Source organism: Eulemur rufifrons, chromosome 4 (assembly GCF_041146395.1).
Source record: "Eulemur rufifrons isolate Redbay chromosome 4, OSU_ERuf_1, whole genome shotgun sequence".
Classification (NCBI taxonomy): Eukaryota; Metazoa; Chordata; class Mammalia; order Primates; family Lemuridae; genus Eulemur; species Eulemur rufifrons.
The window spans coordinates 80,920,793-80,939,530 of NC_090986.1; the positions used below are offsets into that span (position 1 = coordinate 80,920,793).

Consider the following 18,738-nt stretch of genomic DNA (forward strand, 5'->3'; position numbering starts at 1 on the left):
GTCCAGAAGGAATCAAAGTTTTGGTTGTCAGTAGGAAGGAAAATAATTTGGAGAAGCCCTGGATAGTGGGTAAGAAAGGCCAGGATAGAGTCTGGGCAGGCAGAAGACAGACACTGGATGGAGTGTCTGCGATTCAGAAGAGGAGATCAGCCATAAGGTGGGTAGGGTCCCTGGAAAGGAGGCATGAATACCCCCTGACAAATGTGCAGAGAGGTGAGGGGCTGACCACTTGTCTGTAGTCTGTGGACATCATTGCCTGGCCCTGCCAGCCCACCACGCCTTTGCCCCTCTACATAGTAAAATAGTTGAAAACCATCTTGCATTGTTTTGAAAGTCGGGCCTAGTCTCTCCAATGAAAATAAAGCTCCTTGAGGGCAATTTTTCTGCATTTCACTTTTGTTCTTCCTTCAGGAAAAAAAAAGAGCAAAGGGTTAGTGAATTAAGAATGATATTTTGAAACTATCAGTGTTTCCATTCTATTTTTCTCCAGTTATCATTTAAAACAGCATAGCTCTTATAGCTTTAGAAGCAACTCCTTATTTGGGGATTGGTTTATAAACTGCATGGTTGAAAATACATCACAGCCCAGGACTTTCTCTACAGCTGGTGATGAAGAAATGAACAAAGCTGGAGCCCAAAAAGACCAATATAGTCGATGTGCTTAGACAAATGTCAGCAGCTGCCAGGGAAGATTTCATACTTAGAATGGTTGGTCGGCTAAGAGATTGGTTCTATTATAAGAATTTGTTTCCTCTGCAAAAGAAAAGTTTGAATACATTACATCTTAAGTGAAAGTTCTAGAGGCCTAGGCACATAATAATTTTTAAAAACCTAATTACAAAGCACTGTTTTCCAAGTGAGTTCAAAAATTTTCAGCAAAACAAAATAATTTAAAAAGAGACTTTTGTCTTTAAAAAAATTGCACCAAAGGAATAATATATTTCTGTATGTTTGATGCCCAAAGCATAGAAATAGGCATCCTATAGTCTCATCTGTGCCATTTATTTATTCACTTATTCATATACTCATTCACTGATTGTCAATATGTGCTGTGCATCGTGCTAGGTATTGGGGAAACAGAAAAATAAGACATCCTCACCCACAAGGATGTCAAACTGTGGGAGAAATACAATGTTTTTAAAAATGACAAATGCTTTAACAGGAATATACACCTATCTTGGGTTTAGGGCCATGACTGAGTAATAAATGGGTTTCATTAAATAGGTAGGGAAACTGTGAATTAGGCAGTTGGAAGCAGACAAGTAAAGACTGTGGTTTCTGGAAATCAAGAATAAGCTACAAGGTAAGACATTCAGGGTGTCCAAACATATCCTAGAAATCCTATAATCACCAGGTGACAGAAACAACTAGATGTCAATAATCCAGAAAAGCAGGACATATGCCAAGAACTAGCAGCATTAGTGGAGGTGAAAAACAGACCAGCAGTCTACAAGGTCAGGCTAGACATGAAAAAGCAGGAAAGTCTTGGGGTAAAGATGGGCTAGTTATCTGGAATCATGGACATTTGGTCAAGTTTATTTGTGATCACAGGGCAGGAGTAAGCCAGATCTTGAAGAAGGTAAACTCGTATCTGTCATGAGCCTACCATGTGCCAGGCATTTGGCTAGTCACTTCAGATAAAACATCTCTCTTAATCCCCCACCCCAAACTATAAGAGAGTGGTTTGCAGATGAGCAAATTGAGAGTCAGAGAGATTAAATACCTTACCCCAAATCACAGTGATCATCTCCCAAACCATGAGAAAGTTGTTTACAGATGAGAAAACTGAGATTCAGAAAGATTAAATAACTTGCCCCAAATCACAGTGATCATCCTAGTAGAGCCAGGATTCCAAACCTTGAGGTCTGGCTTACAAGTCTGTGCACAGTGAGTCTCTTCTACTTGCTTCCTGCCTGGAAAGGCACATTGAAAGTAATTTCAGCTGCTGCGGAAAAGTGCGGAAGCTTTGACTGCAGATTAATTTAGACAAGCTGACTAAGAGACAGGGAACAAAGATGAAGGGCAGATAATAATAAAATGATCCAAGGAACTTCCATTAAGTGACTGAATTAGATTTAGCATGACAGTTGGGTTTTTTTGTTTTTTTGGTTTTTTTTTTATTTTGCAAAACTTCAAGATGACAGCGATTATACAATAAGGAGTCTTGGCACCTTTGACTTTGGCTCAGTTACTGCATGTGCAAGTATAGCTTCTAATAGCTAGGGACATTTTAGTGGCTGAACAAAGAATGTATTAAATAAATTTACTCAGGAAAATTAAAGACCGAAGAACGTAGGATCAGAGGCTATGAAATAAAGCCAAGTCTTCTGCCTCAGCTAAACCATTTCTTATCACCAGTGGAACAACCTGGACTGCGGTATTGTTCCAAGCCTGCGCTAGGGGAAATACCCGGGTCGCTGTTGATGGGGACAGAGGGTGGTATGCTGCTGCTTCTTAGTTTTTGTTCCAGGTGGTATAAAAGCTACCATCAAACACTTCGTTGACACAGAATTTAAACTCAACATTCAGCAAACAGCGATTGCCCGACATAAAGAGAGTGGCTTTGTCAGGGAGTTCTTAAGAAAATCTAAGTTAGAAGGCTGGGTTAGGATATGATTTAGCAGAAATGAAAGAACAGTCAAGACTATGAGCATAGGAAGGAACGAACAAGACAGATGGGGAAGAGACTATTTTAAAATATTTGCCGGTTTTGCAAGATTTTTAAAGTTGTGGAAATGGACGGTGATGATGGTTGTGGAAAATGCAGAACTTTTCAGTTCCACACCCGAACCACTTCAAGGATGGATTCTACCCTTAAGATCATTGCCATCGAAAAGGCAAAGGACTCAATTTATCACAATTAACGCCCTTTATTGTCAGAAGTGCCTGCCTCGCACCAGAGGCACTTTTCTCTCCAGCGCCCATCGTGCCGCCAAACGCTGTTCCTTCTGCGCGACCAATAGGACGACACACTTCCCCTTCTGGAAAGGGTGGGACCGTCCTACACAGTAGAGGGCACTATCTTGTCTTGGATTAGGAAGGCCTGTCCGAGTTGTTTCCACATTTCCCAGTTATCCCATCCCTACTGCCGCGAAGGAAGGCCCCTGAACCGAGCGTCGCCTCGGCAGCCGCACACAAGGCGCCCGCCCGGGAGACGAGTCAAACGCCTGCCGGATCTCGCGAGAGCCGCTGCCGCACGGGAGTTCTCAGCCCGCAGGGGCGCGATGCTTCCGCAAACATGGCGGCGGCTGCGGGCAGCGGCGCTCGGCTGGCGGTGTGGGGCGGACGATTGCGGCGCGGGCTCGCAGCCGGCCGACGGGCTGTGCCGAGCCCTGGCCCCTTGGCGGCGGCAGTGGCCGGCGCGGCCCTGGCAGGAGCAGCGGCTGCCTGGCATCACAGCCGTGTGAATGTCGCGGCGCGCGAGGGCAGCCTCAGCGTCCTAGCTCAGGTATGGGACGGGCACTTTCTGGGAGCCCCAGCCAGGCCCCTCCCTCCTCGGACGCGCCTTGGCGGGGAGGGGTCCGGAGCTGCGAGCTCTGCCTGCCTTCCGCACCGGGGTTGGGGCGCCGCCGCGGGAGACCCTCGACGCGGGGAACGTGCTCCCCTCTGGACTCGGCCCCCACCACGAGTCCTGAGGGCACCCCAGGCCGGTGACAGGAGATTCAGCCTCCCGCCGGAGAATCCCACGGTAGCCGAACACCCGGGACAAAAAACCGCCGCACAAATTGGGTAGTGTTGGGAGTGGGCGTGTCTTAATTCAGAATTTCTCACTCATACCTTTGTCAGCCTAACTAAAGGTTTCACGACCGCTCTGTGTAGCGTGAAGTGGTTCTAATAGAGATCATGAAATGTCAACCATAAAAATTAACCGGCTGATAATGTCCAGATTTTATTATCAACTTTAAGAAACATCATTACGTGTTTTTATAAACCTTAACGCATTAGTGGCCCATAAGTACTAAGCAAAAAACATTTCTTCTAAAACCTCAATCTTTTAAAGGTCAGGTTCCCTACTTCAAGATAAATAATATTGCCATGTAAAACATTTTAAAATTTGGAAAGGAGTACTACATTTAAAATTTTACAGACATTTTAATTTTAATAAGTTTATATGTGAACTTTTTGAAAATTAAAAGTAGTCTTTTTCTTTGTTAGATTTACATCATGCCTTTCTAAAGAAAAACTCAAGGAACATTCAGATACAACAAAAGAGAGCAAAGTAGGCTTTGTGAATTAAAATTAGGTATTGGCAAATGATATTTTTATTTGCATTAATTAGATAATACATAATATAAATAACATATTAATATAATATAAATACATGTAATGGAAAGATCTAGGTTCTAGTGTTTTATAGCATTTTTTTTTTCTTTTTCTTTGCCCCAAATGTTTTCACAGGAAGTTTTATAGCATTTTTGTTAGTCTTGTGTCAAGCAGTCCAATTTATTATTCACCTTCAGTTTCTCTCCCCTTAATTCATCCTGTTTAGGACCCTTGGGCTAATCTTCCCCAGAATATCACTTTAACCACACAGTATACCCTTCTTCAGAAACTATTAGTGCCTCATTCTGCCCAGAATCAAATCCACATCTTTAAACTTTGCCACTCAGAGCCCTCTATAGTCACACTCTGACCTATCACTACTCGGGTACCTTCCAACCAAAGTGATTCACTCACTGTCTCTAGAATGTGACTTAATTCCCATCTACCCCAGCAGCAATTTGTAGACTCTGATTTCACTTATCCATCTCATTGGTTTTTTTTCTGGCCCACTTTAGACTATTCACGTTTTAAATTCCTGACTTGACTCTAAAAACTTCACACTAGTGTAGTATTTTGGATTCTCTCGCCAACTCTCAGTCCTTCCCACAACTTTGTAACTTTCAGCCTACCTAAAGTAATACAGAAACCATTTTATTATCAGTTGTTTTGTAAGGTCTATAGAAACAGCATGTGTTCAGTCTACTGTTGAACCGAGACAGTGCCTCTCGTCCTTTTACTATCACAGTGGACACTCCTTTCAGCTTCAGTGGCTGAATACGGGAGGGATTGAGGGGGCCTATAGCTTGAAAACTCTTCGCCTCCGTGATTTTGATACATTTTCCTAAGAGGTGAGTCTGTTAATCCTCACCTCTACCACTACTACTTTGGGAGCATGTGTGTGTAGTTGAGATAGACGTATACCAGAATTTTGGCTTGTGATTAATCTTTCATCTTTTGATACAGTTTTATTTTATATATTAGTATAGTTATAGTTATTTTACTTAGTATCCCAAGATGGTAAAATTTTCCTGATGTAAATCTATAATAGTAAAAATGTCCTTCATTTTTCAATCATTAAATCTATAATAGTAATAATGTCTTTCATTTTTCAATCATTACACTAAGTGATTTTTCCAGTAAAATAGTGAATTTATGTTGATGGAGTCCAACACTTTTCTGGTTCCCATTGTGACCAACAGCTTGCATTTGTAAGGGTGAGTCGGGAATTAAGGGTAGAAGTCCAAGTTGTGAAACAGAAAATAAATTGGAATCTCCTTCTTTCTTTCCTTTCTTCTTCCACGATTAGTGAAATACTACTCTGTGCCAGGCAGTATACAAGAAGTGGGGATTAGAGACAGAGGTTGTGTACTTACAGTTTAATGGGGAAGAGCAATTTTAATGCAGTGTGATAAATGCTGTTGTAGGTGTAAGTGCTGGGTGCTGAGGGAACATACTGGCAGAGCATCCAATATAGTCTTAGTTTCCTGAAGGAATGATCTGTAGAATGACACTGAGGGATGATTGGGAGTTTGCTAGGCAAAGAGAAGGAAAAGAATGTCGTAGGCAAAGGGAATAGCTTTACAGAAATCTAGAAGTAAAAGTTTGACTCAACAGAATGTGATCTGCAAAAGATGAGGTCCAAAACTGGGTGTGAGCAGTGGCTGGGAATCAGTGGGTGAAGTGCCCGTTGTTCTAATGTGAGAGAAATTTTTATATTGAGGACAGCAGGGAGCCACTGCAGATATTCTTAACCCTCATGGACCCCCACAGATCTAGGCATAGAATTTAGGGGATCCATGAACTTAGAAAAAGATTACATTTTTGTTTCTATTGATCCATAATTTAATATTTTCTTCAATTGTGAATGTAGGCAACAAGCTACAGTAGTATTACCGTAACTGACTTTGTCATCAACAGGTATCTCAGATATTTTCCTACTATATTATAGTTGGTATAGTTATCACAGAATATCACTTCTTCAAAATTACTTATTAAAACTGCCACCATATCACATTATTTAATGCATGAAGAAGTACTAGTGTTACTATATCACAAATTTGGTTTTGACCATTGGAAAGAGTATCGAGACTTTAGTAAAGAGAGTGAATTGAAAACTGGAGTTAGGGAGCTGTTACAATAATTCCGGAGAGAAATGATGGCTAAATTAGTGGATGAATTTGAAATACATTTAAAAGATAAATTTGTAAAGAATCTAAATTGCAAAAGTCTTATGTAAAATGTATTGTTCAAAAAATGTATAGTGATTACAACTGGGCAACAAAAATAGTGCCTCCTAGAAAGAAATTCTCAGTGGAACCTGCTTTAGAGCATGCCAGCGTATCAGTTAATTCTGTGTAAACTGCTTCTAAAACACGAAAGAAGATTTGAAAACTGTTCTAAGATTTTAGTATTAATCCTATTACAATATTGTATTTGATTCAGGCATAGTAAAATCAGATAAGAAATTATGGAAAAGCAGAGACAAAGAATATTATTCTGTTCTAATCTCCTATAAAAGGATAGCTGTATTCTGAATAAGCCTTGAGATATTAAAAATATTATAAAAATTATTTGGGGCAGGGAGTTAAGAGCTAGAGAATTTTAGAGTTGCAAGAGCAAATTATTTCTTTCCTGCAGGAATTTCAATAATGAAAGTATATGGCTTTTATTGTATTTTGTTATTACAAGGAATAAAAGAGGACTCAAAGGGGTCCAGATGTAGCAGGTGCCAAAAAGTAGCTGCTACCTCTAGGCCAAGAGAGGGAGAGTGGATAATGAAGGAGTTAAGAACTTGGGAGAGTTCGTCCCCTCCAGCCCCAGAGCTGAGATTCAGCCTCTTTGAAGAAGGCATGGCTACCACAGGAATATAAAGCCTGCTGCTGGTAAAAAAAAAAAAAAAAAAACTTGCCAGATGGCACAGTCTGTAGAAGGATCCTGCCGTTGTGGAAGGGGTGAGTGTGCTGGAACTGGTCTATAGGATCGACCTGCTGGGTGGGTGGGAGAATGTGGCCTGAAGGCCTTATGGGAGCTACTGCTGCTGGAGCAGCTTATAAACCGCAGCCTGGTGGCTTATGTGTAGCCTGAGGACTCCATGGAAGCTGCTCATTAGAGAGCTGTTTGGAAGCCACAGGTGGGAAGAGTATGTCCTGAGGGTACAGCCAAAGTCACTGCATCTGCCCACTGGAACTGATTGGAAGTGGTTATGTCTGGTCTTTTAGGGCCTTTGGGCTCCAGCTCTGAATTAAAAAAGGCAGGCTGGGACCTGGAAGGAAAGTGCCTTCCTGCCTCTGCTGTCTTGCAGTGTCACTCCAATGCCCTCTATTGACAGAGTTCTTCCAGCTGGCCAAGGAGAAGAGTTTACAAAGTCCAGCTCCAGCATCATAAAGCGGAACAAAGAAAGGTAGATTAGAAGCTGGCAGACAATAAATTCATAGCTGGTATACAGTTCAAGAGAGCTTCACCCGGTTTTCAAGAGACAGGAAAACTACCCGTTGACTTGTAACAAAGGGTACAAGGCAAAGATTTTCATAGTTGCATTATATGCAGTGCTGAGAATATGTGGACACTTGATATGGTCCAACTTGTCCCTTTTGTTTCTGCAGTTATCATCAAAGAATTTTAAAACTCAATAAAATGAGCTTTTCTTTAGTATTGTCTCTCTAGCACTGAATGAGAGCCTGCCACTTAGAAGGTGCTCGCTAAATGTTTGTTGGGTAGACATTTCTGTTGTTTAAATAGTCCCAGCCCCACTGGAGATTTTGCCTGGCTTACTTATTATTGCTGTTTATAAAATTTCTAATAATTTGGTATAGGAATTGAGGTTTAGGGTATGGTGATAAGGTACTGTTGAAATTATAATTTTTATACTTTTGACAGGGAAATCATTAATGATGGCAGGAAAGTCAGTGAGGTCAGTGTGATGGTTAATTTTATGTATCAACTTGGCTAGGCTGTGGTGCCCAGTTATATGGTCAATCACCAGTCTAGATGTAACTGTGAAGGTATTTTTTAGAAGCGATTAATATTTAAATCAGTAAACTTCGAATTAAGTAGATGATCCCCCATAATATGTGTAGGTCTCATCCAGTCAGTGGAAGGCCTTAAGAGCAATGACTGAGGTTTCCTGAGAAAGAAGGAATGTGGCCTCTAGACTACAATGCAGAAACTATACCTGAATTCCCAGCCTCCCTGGCCTGCCCTGCAGATTTTAGAGTCAAGACTGCAACATCAACTCTTACCCAAATTCTAGTCTGCCAGTCTGCCTCATGGATTTTGGACTTGCCAACCCCCACAATTGTATGAGCCAATTCCTTAAATATCTTTCTCCTTCTCCCCCACTCCCCACTTGAGGAGGAAAAAATATTTATATAAACATATATATTCTGAGGGGAGAGGAAGATATATATTTACATAAACATAAATATATATATATAATCTCTTATTGGTTCTGTTTCTCTGGAGAACCCTGACTAATACAGATTTTGGTACTGGGAAGTGGTGTCCTGCTGTAACAGATACCTAAAAATGTGGAAGTAACTTTGGGATTGAGTAAAGGGGTAGAGGCTGAAAGAGTTTTGAGGCACATAATTTAGAGAAAGCCTAGATTGTCTTGAATAAACCGCTACTGGAGATAAGAATTATTAAAGGTACTTCTGGTGAGGTCTCAGATGGAAATGAAGAACATTTTATTAGAAACTGGAAGAAAGGTAATCCGTGTTATAAAGTGGCAGAGAACTTGGCTGAATCGTATTCTGTTGTTTTGTGGAAAGTAGTACTTTCCACAGTCAATGATGAAATTGGATATTTAGCAGAGGTAATTAATTTCTAAGCAAAGTGTTGAAGGCATGGCCTTATTTTTCCTTGCTACACATAGAAAAATGTGAGTGGAGAGAAATAAAGAAGGAATTGTTACACAAAAAGGAACCAGAACTTAAGATTTGGAAAATTCTTGGCCTGTCCATATTGCAAAAAATAAGACAGTGTGCTGTGTAGGGAACACAAAGGGTGTGTTTGGACGGCTATTTGGAAAGAGATTAAGTGTGTGACTCACGGATCAGTCAACCATCTCAGTAGAAATGCAGAAGGGGCCACAGAAGGGATGAAATGAAAGAAGGTTGTCGGACTTCTGGGATTCCACAAGCCAATAGAGGTATCTGGCTGTTACCTTTAAAGGAAAGAGAAGAGTGACCTTGAGGGTGGCCACCCACCCAGTAGGCCCAGAGGATAAGCATCAAGCCACAGAGGATTACAGGACGGTCCGACATAATGAGTTTCGACTTTGCCAGGGTGCAAAAGTGATACACAGTAGAAACCATACTTTGAATTTTGAATTTTGATCTTTTCCCAGGCTAGCAATATGCTGTACAATACTCTTGAGATGCTGAGCAGCAGTGAGTGGCAGCTCCCAGTCAGATGTGCTATCATGAGGGTCAACAACTGACACTCGACAGTGTCCTGTATTGCCAGATGATTTTGCCTAACTGTAGGCTAATGTGTTCTGAGCATGTTTAGGATAAGCCAGGCTAAGCTATAATGTTTGGTAAATTAGGTATATTAAGTGCATTTCGACTTAGAATATTTTTAATTTGTGATGGGTTTATTAGGACTTAACCACATCATCAGTTGAGGAATATCTGTATTCTTACGCCTTAAAATCTAATGGAATTTGCACTGCTGGGTTTCAGACTTGTTTGGAACCTATGACCCCTTTTTTCTTTCAGTTTCTTTCTTCCTTTTGAAATGGGAATGTCTATCCTATGCATGTTTCACCATTGGAAGCAGATAACTTGTCTGGTTTCATGGGCTTACAGAAGTAGAATTTCACCCATAACTGATTTGGATGATTTAAATTACCAGATTTGGGACTTAGTTGATGATGTTTAAATAAGATTTTTGGACTCAGAGTTGATGCAGGAATGATGAAGACTTTTGGAGATGTTGTTGGGATGGGACAAATACATTTTGCATGTGAGAAGGACATGGATTGGGGGGGTGGGGCAGAGGGTGGACTGTTATGAGTTAAGTTGTGGCCCCTTAAAATTCTTATGTCGAAGTCTTAGCCCCCGTTACTTCAGAATGTGACCTTATTTGGTGATAAGGTCATTGCAGATGTGTTAGTTAAGGTGAGGTCATACTGGAATAGGTGTCCTTATATAAAGGGCAAATTTAGACTTAGAGATGCAGACACAGGGAGAACACCATGTAAAGACTGAAATTATGCTGCCACAGCCAATGGCTACGAGAAGCTAGGATCAAGGCCTAAAACAGATCTTTGCTTAGGGCCTTCAGAGAGAGCATGGCCCTGAGGACACCTTGATCTTGCACTTGTAGCCTCCAGAACTGTGAAACAGTAAATTTCTGTTGTTTAAGCCACTTAGGTTGTGGTACCAATATGAAAACTTGTCTTGTGATGACCAGAAATTGTGTTGCGCTTTGGAAAACATATTTTAAAACCCTGCTTAATGAAACTTACACTTTCATACTTTATGAAAATGTGGCTCAATGTGTGAGAATCCCTGATCTCAAGAGGAAAGTTACTATGTAAATTGAGGTAATGTGTTACTTTCTGAGTACATAAAATTACTTTCTTGTGTAATTTTGATTTTAATTTAGTTGTAAGTCTAATTTTAATGATTTCTCATCTAATCTTTATTGACATTTTATAAATATGTTTTCATCTCTCTTGATGTTTTAATTTTGCTTACTTTTATTTAAATAAGAAATTAGAGGAAAAAACACTTTTAAGGTGGAGTCATGTAAATATCTTGTATGCATGGTAAAATGCCTTACGTATGAACTTATCTTAGAAATAATGTATGTGTATTGGTGTCATTTTGTATTTAGATCCCATATAGTGACCTTCATAACCCCTATTTTAAACTGATATTTTGCCACCTTGGACTATGATTGAACATTTTTAATGGGTTTAAGACAGACTACAACAATATTAGATGATCTATTAAGGACTTGTATTACAAAACAGCATTAGCCCTTACAAACTTTCTAATGTTTTCATCTCACAACGGCCTAGTTTTTCATGCTTTTAATTTTAAAATGTAAATATCCATGCTATCATTTTGTTATTATCAGTTCGTGCTAAGCAGCCCTCCGTGAGGAGTGTCATTGCCCTCTTCTGACCATCTTAATTGTATCCGTGGAGATGATCTCCATGAAGCCTACTTTAATATTGCCTTTCTGTAACTTTTCATAATGTTTTGGTTTATGCCATTAATTAGCATTTGCATTTTCTTATGAACACATCTAGTCTCTCTAACAATATTATTAGCTTTTAAGCTCAGAAACTATTTTTTTGCTTGTTTGTTTTTTTAATCCACCTCCTGTGCATTTGGAGTCAGAAACTATTTTTTATATTCTGATTCATAGCATTTTGCTGAGTATTTAAATAAAATTTGTTAAATTTCAAATAACAAAAAAAATTCTTATTAAATTATATTTAATTAAGACAGAGTATCATAGCACCCTTGTACTTAAATCATATTTTATTCATTCTAGGATACTTTTTTTTTTTACCCGCATTTTAACATATCTGAAATCAGGACACATCTTATAGTAAGTCATTGGTGTTTTACAGTCCTTTTTGGCCAGAAGACAGGCATGACCTAGTTGTCATTGCCTGAGAATATGAGAATTCAATCACATTTTCACCACTTCAGTTGACATGTGTGCATTTTTTAACAAAACCTTAATTGTTAGGAGAAGGGAAATCAGGGGCATAGAAGTAGCTCTCGAAGAAACATGGCAGGAGAATGGTCTCCCTCAGGTCAGAAAGTGGTTTCCCCAGTGCTCTAGAGAAACAAAGGCAGGGCAGACTAAGAGTCGTCAAGAAAAGATGCAGTTTTGTTACTGTGGTCAAATCATGGTAGATTCACTAACATAGTTTGAGGATTAACAAATAGTATTAGGGGTTTTTCTGAATAAATATCAAGACTGACTTAAAAGTCTTAAACCTTTTTATATTCTATAGCCTGCCTGGAATTTGAATTTGAAGCTTTTGTCAAGGAAAAAAAAAATGGCAGAATATTGTATTCCAGTCACTGTCTCACATTATAAAGCCTAGTTGACATGCTTAGATTTATTTTTATATGATCATTTCTATAGTTAATTCTGTTATAGAAATTTATTATAAATGCTAAATTTGATATTATTTAATTAAATTTGAGTTAGATGTCTTCATGTTGGGAGAAAGCAAAATGCTTTTGACTGTGCAAGTTGTAAGTCTGACTTCTTTGAGTCTATCAAAAAGGAAAATCAAGATTCAGGACTCACTGAAATTCTATCTACTTTAAGCCCCTATTTAGTTACCTTACAACTGCCATTCTAAAGTACCTATACCTTACTATTTGGCTTTTATTCGTCATTTTACTAATACTTTTTAGTATGGTCCCTGGTTCACAGTTGGTACTCAATAACTAATTGTTAAATGAGTGGACAAGCGAATGAGTAGAGAGTGTCCAGCTAAAGCTGTGCTCAAAATGGCTAGATTCAGTTCCGAATCAGTGTGCCTTTCCCTCTAAGTTTCTGTCTGTATTGTTCCTGTAGATATTTGCAGTTTTAAAGCAGTTTCACCTATCACTGAGTAGTAGCTAGTTACTTTGCCGAATGTTCCTTAATTTAGGTTTGGTTGATGTTTCTTCATGATTTATGCATTTTGTCAGGAATACCACTAAAGTCATATTGTGTTCTTTTCAGTTCATCATATTAGGAGGCACACAATGTGGATTTCTGCTGGTGGTATTTACTTTTACCACTCGGTAAGAAGGTATCTGCCAGACTTCTTCATTGAAAAGTTAATAAGTACTTTATACTTATTAAGCATTCTGTGGGGAGATGTTTTGAGGCTTCATAGGGCTTTCTGCTCTGTACTGTTTATTTATTCATTCATTTATATCTGTTTGGACTCATGAATTCCTATTTAACTCAAAAGGTTTCAATCCATTACCATTGGAATTTATTTTGACGCTCAGTCTCCCCATATGTGACCAATCTCCTGAAAGCTGGACACGCCCTGGCGTCTTCCGTTGGTCCCTGGCAAAGGGGGAGGAGAGAAGAGGAGGATGCAGCCAAGTCTTGATTAACTGATCTGAGAAGAGAGAGCTTTCAGCTTAGGTACACAAAATGACAAGATAATTTGCCTAGGATATGGTAAATTATATTCTCTAAAATGTCAGACAAATAATGAGAAAGAGGGGAGAAGATGCCTGGAAGAGCAGCTTCTAGGAAGACAGAAGTAGGCATCGTCCCCCAACTTTAATGCTGTCATTTGTATTATACCATATTTAAATGTTTGTATATTTATGCTGACCTTGGTACTGGAAATATTTAAAATGGTTTAGAAAAATGCTACTTCAAGTAATAATTCTTAAATGAAGAAAAAAATGGGAAAATGAGAATGGTAAACATAAGCCATAAAGATTAAAATATATGCTCTAAGAGCCTGTGTTATCCTTGAAGTGAGTCATAAATTTGATTTTTAAACTTAGCCAGTTCAAAGAGGGGAACAGGCCAGTTACATGCTTCATAGTAGCCAGTTGCTCCAGAAGCATAACCAATTCTGTGAATAAAACAGTATTTTGTCCTGTTTCGTAAAGAGGATACTGTGGCATTCTTATAGAAAGTATAGCAAGAAGTATGGCAGTTTCTTACCTCTCTTGAAGTAGGACGTTTGCATATTCAGAAAGCATTAGAGAAGTGGCATGATGATGACTTAACATTACCACATAGTCTTGAGAAAACGTTTCAAGATGAGGAAGTGCTCTCTTATGTCTGTTGCTGCTAACAGGATGAGAACAGAAAATTGAGCCTTGGGTGTGGTGGCAGGGAAGGTGTTGGTGACCTTTGATGAGAAAAATATTGAAATGTGTTGAGAGATTGTGAAGTAAGGAAGCAAAGAAAGTGAGTCAAGATACTTCTTTCTAAAAGTGTTACTGTAAAGGGTATTTAAAAAGGCAGGAGTGGGCAGGAGATAAGGACAGGTTTTGTTTTTGTTTTAAGAGGAGAGACAATAGAGTATGTTTGAATGCTGACTGAATGATGTAATAAAGAGGCAAAAATTGTTACAGATCTGAGAGAGACAATTATAGGTTACCTTCTTTGAGAAAAGAGGTCACAAGAAGAAAGGATGGATTTCCATAGTAGCAATATTTCTTCCATTGTAATAGAAATGAAAGCAGAGGGTGTGGTTAATCCTCTAAGCTGGCTATGGACTAATTCCATACTTTCCTTCTATTTAAAAAACAAAAGGCAAAAGAACCTGATTGTGAACTGCTCTGAAAAATCAGGAGGTAGAATTAGGGAAATGTGGGCCAGGTCAGAGGGCTCTGTATTGACCGCTACTAGAGAGAGTAACCCAAGGAGTTAGGGGGAGAGGGATGACTTACAGAGTTCATGGACCTCGAGGGTTTAGATGCAACAATTATGATGAATTTAGGACCTGTTGCCATAAACTTCTACTGGCTTTCTTTTGGTGAGTCAGCTAATTGGGGTTTTTAAACGATAAAGTATAACAAATTATTTTTCATAAGCCTTAGTGTCGTGGCCAAAGAATGACCGGAAACACCAAAGTAAGGCAAGCACGAAAATGAGGTTTGTTGAGGAGAGAAAGATAGGATTATAGGGCAAGAGCAAGATATATATAGGTTTAAAGAACGTAATAGATACGCCACAGATGATGCGGACCCATTGTCACAGTAAAGGGAGAGCAAAAGGAAGGGAGCAAAAGGGACTTGGTTATGGTCTGTAACTTGTTTTATAGTGCCTGGATTGGGACCTCCCTAGTGGCTCAGATGTCACCATGGAACCACTTTGATGGGACAGTTGGGTGTTTGTTGCATTACTATGCATCTGGGTTGTTCTAGGTCAATTTCCAGACTCTGTGGTACCTATGCTGCTTGTCCCATGGGCTGTAGAGTCCTGAGTCTTCTTTTGCAACAGACACACTAAGTTCTGATTGGCAGATTTGTAAGGTATTCCCTCCTCCCCAGGTATAGCAGTAATTCAGGGCAGGATTAGGGTGGGGCAGGACCAAGATGAGGGCACCCACTTTCTTTCCTAGGAGACCAGGAATCCCTGTCTACCTAACATTAGTATTTGAGTTTAATAGAAGTAACATATTGAAATCTAGGCATTAAATTTAAAAATTATTAAAATTCTAAAATAGAGAATACCAAAATGTTTTTTGTTTGATATTATTTAAATTCGTATTTTGAACTCATATTTTGTATTTTGTGAGTACAACCTGACTAAAACAGATGGTCACAAATTTTAAATAAAAGCAAGGAATGTAGGCCATCATGTTTAAACAGCCAAACAGAAATATATTAATTTAGGAAGTGATTTTGTAAGTTTTATTAGATGTAGAATCTCTTTTTCTATTGCATGTCAATGAATATTTTAAAAACTCAGTGTAATTAAGGCCGGGTGAGGTGGCTCACACCTGTAATCCTAGCTCTCTGGGAGGCTGAGGCGGGAGGATTACTTGAGCTCAGGAGTTTGAGACCAGCCTGAGCAAGAGTGAGACCCTGGTCTCTACTAAAAATAGAAAAATTAGCCAGATGTTGTAGTTTGCCTATAGCCCCAGCTACTCAGGAGCCTGAGGCAGGAGGATCACTTGAGCCTGGGAATTTGAGGTTGCAATGAGCTACAGGGACACCACTGCACTCTACCCAGGGCAACAGAATAAAACTATCTCAAAAAAAAAAACAAAAAAAAAAAACACCTCAGTGTAATTAAGATGAAGCTATTTTAATTTCCTATAAGATCCCTAAATAATTCACAAAATTAAATCAGCATTGCCTTCTTTTATTTCAAGCTGTTTGACTTGTGGTGATTATTTTTGTGAAAAAGGGAAAAAAAGATGTTAATAAGACGTTAACAATGGGTAAAACGAACTTACTGGAGTGTGCTGCTAGTTTATTTGTGTGCAGTGCATCGGGTTTAATGATAGTACATTTAAAATTGGTATGCCAAGGGCAATAAACTTTACAGGAACATACAGAAGTTTAATAACCATGATACATTGTAATCTCAATGAAGACTAAAGCTTTTTTGCAACAGTAAAGCAAGAATGCAAAGAAGTTTTTATACTTTATTGCCTCAGGTAAAAATGTCTGTAGAAACAGATTAGTGATGACAAAGCTTTGATGTTTATAAACCCAAATGGAAGTTAAAAATCAAAGTGTGTAAATGGCTAGATTATGAAAAGAAGATGACAAAGTTATACCCTGTAATTAGATGTAATTTGTGCTTTTGGCATAGCTATTTGTCCTGCATGAATGAGAGGTTGTCTTACTCCCCTTCCTTGTATAATAGGACAGCACTTAATATATCCTACTGTAAATCTGTGGAGGTATTTTTCTGGGGGCCAGGAGGAAAGAAAAACAAATTGTAATATAAAAACAGAAGCATATTTTAATCTTTCCTTTTACAATTATATTGTTTAGCTGAACCTGAGTAAAAAATTATTACTATTTGCTCTTATTCTATAAACCATGTGTTCTAATAGATAATGTATACAGATTAATGTTTTTGTAACTGTGAATTTTGGAGTTCTATGAATTACAACAGTGCATAAACATACCCTAAGCCACTAATAGTAGCAGTATAACGAATTAAAAAGTTATAATTATAGTTTAGAAAGTGATAAATGTTTGGTAAAGTAAACCAATAGTGAATATATTCTCTTAATAACCTACTCTCCATAAATAAGATGATTTTTAAATATTTCAGATTATAAATAATTTCAATGTAGAAATCATATTTAATGAATCATAAGTTTTTAAGTACATCCTTGTCTTAAAATTTTCATTGACATCTATGAAAGTTCCATGGATGTGTGGTGTGTAGAGTAAAAGTTGTGATTATTATTAATTAGGGAATAAGACCTTATAAAATCTTACATTTATCCACATGTGGTTTTTTGTTTGTTTGTTTGTTTGTTTGTTTTTGTTTTTGGTTTTGGTTTTTTTTGAGACAGAGTCTCACTTTGTTGCCCGGGCTAGAGTGCCGTGGCATCAGCCCAGCTCAAGCGGGCTCAAGCGATCCTTCTGCCTCAGCCTCCTGAGTAGCTGGGACTACAGGCATGTGCCACCATGCCTGGCTAATTTTTTCTATATGTTGGTTTTTAGCTGTCCAAATCATTTCTTTCTATTTTTAGTAGAGATGGGGTCTCACTCTTGCTCAATCTGGACTCGAACTCCTGACCTCGAGCAATCCTCCCGCCTTGGCCTCCCAGAGTGCTAGGATTACAGACGTGAGCCACCGCACCCAGCCCACATGTGTATTATTTGCTTTATGTGTTACGTACTAGAAATTTTATACCTTCAGATGCCAGGCTTCTTTGTCCTCAGTCCCTCATCAGTTAGCTGGTATGTACCCTGAAAATACAAATCTTTTTTTTTTTTTTTTTTTGAGACAAAGTCTCACTCTGTTGCCCAGGCTAGAGTGCTGTGGCATCAACCTAGCTCACAAACTTTTAGGCTTAAGCGATCCTCCCACTTCAGCCTTCCAAGTACCTGGGAGTACAGGCACATACCACCACGCCCGGCTAATTTTTTCCATTTTTAGTAGAGACAGGTCTCACTCTTGCTCAGGCTGGTCTCAAACTCCTGACCTCAAGGGACCCTCCCACCTCAGCCACCCAGAGGGCTAGGATTACAGATGTAAGCCACTGTGCCAGGCCCCACTTTTTAAATTAGGAAAAATGAACCTTAAATATGAAAACACAGTGTGTTTCCAGAAAATGGTCTAGATATTCCAAAGGAAAATATGAATGACTTAGCATATCTGCTATTTGGCATTATCATGTCTTTTTTCTCATTCTCTAGTATATACAATTAATTAGAAGATTATACACAGTAAGAAGCTATAAATGGGTTGATTTCTATGTTTCTATGTGTGCAATGCAGATGTCAACAGATTAAATCATACTTGAGTATTTTGAAGACAGATCTTTTTCAGTTTAATTTGGTCATAATTGCCCAATTAAGAAACCAGCAGTGGCCAGGCGCGATGGCTCATGCCCCTTAATCCTAGCACTCTAGGAAGCTGAGGTGGGAGGATAGCTCGAGGTCAGGAGTTCGAGACCAGCCTGAGCAAGAGTGAGACCCCCCCCCCTTCTCTACTAAAAATAGAAAGAAATTATCTGGACAACTAAAAATATATAGGAAAAATTAGCCGGGCATGGTGGTGCATGCCCATAGTCTCAGCTACTGTCGGGGGCTGAGGCAGAAGGATTGCTTGAGCCCAGGAGTTTGAGGTTGCTGTGAGCTAGGCTGACGCCAGGGCACTCTAGCCCGGGCAACAGAGCGAGACTCTGTCTCAAAAAAAGAAAGAAAGAAACAAACAAACAAACAAACCAGCAGAAATCAGAAACAGATCACTAATATGGCTTCTGCCTCTGTTCAAACCCGCAGTCCTGAGGAGGTCTGGAATGCTTGGAATTGCTCCAGGATTGGAGTC

The 18,738-nt window shown here is 39.1% G+C and overlaps 1 protein-coding gene across 1 annotated transcript in view; it reads left to right on the forward strand.

The window, feature by feature from the left end:
- The first annotated feature begins 3,238 nt into the window (after positions 1-3,238).
- MICU2 (mitochondrial calcium uptake 2) overlaps positions 3,239-18,738 on the forward strand; it is a 74,600-nt gene continuing 59,100 nt past the window's right edge. The window contains exon 1 of the mRNA XM_069467447.1: positions 3,239-3,448. Within this exon, the coding sequence (XP_069323548.1) occupies positions 3,239-3,448 (210 nt within the window). The remainder of the gene's footprint in view (positions 3,449-18,738) is intronic.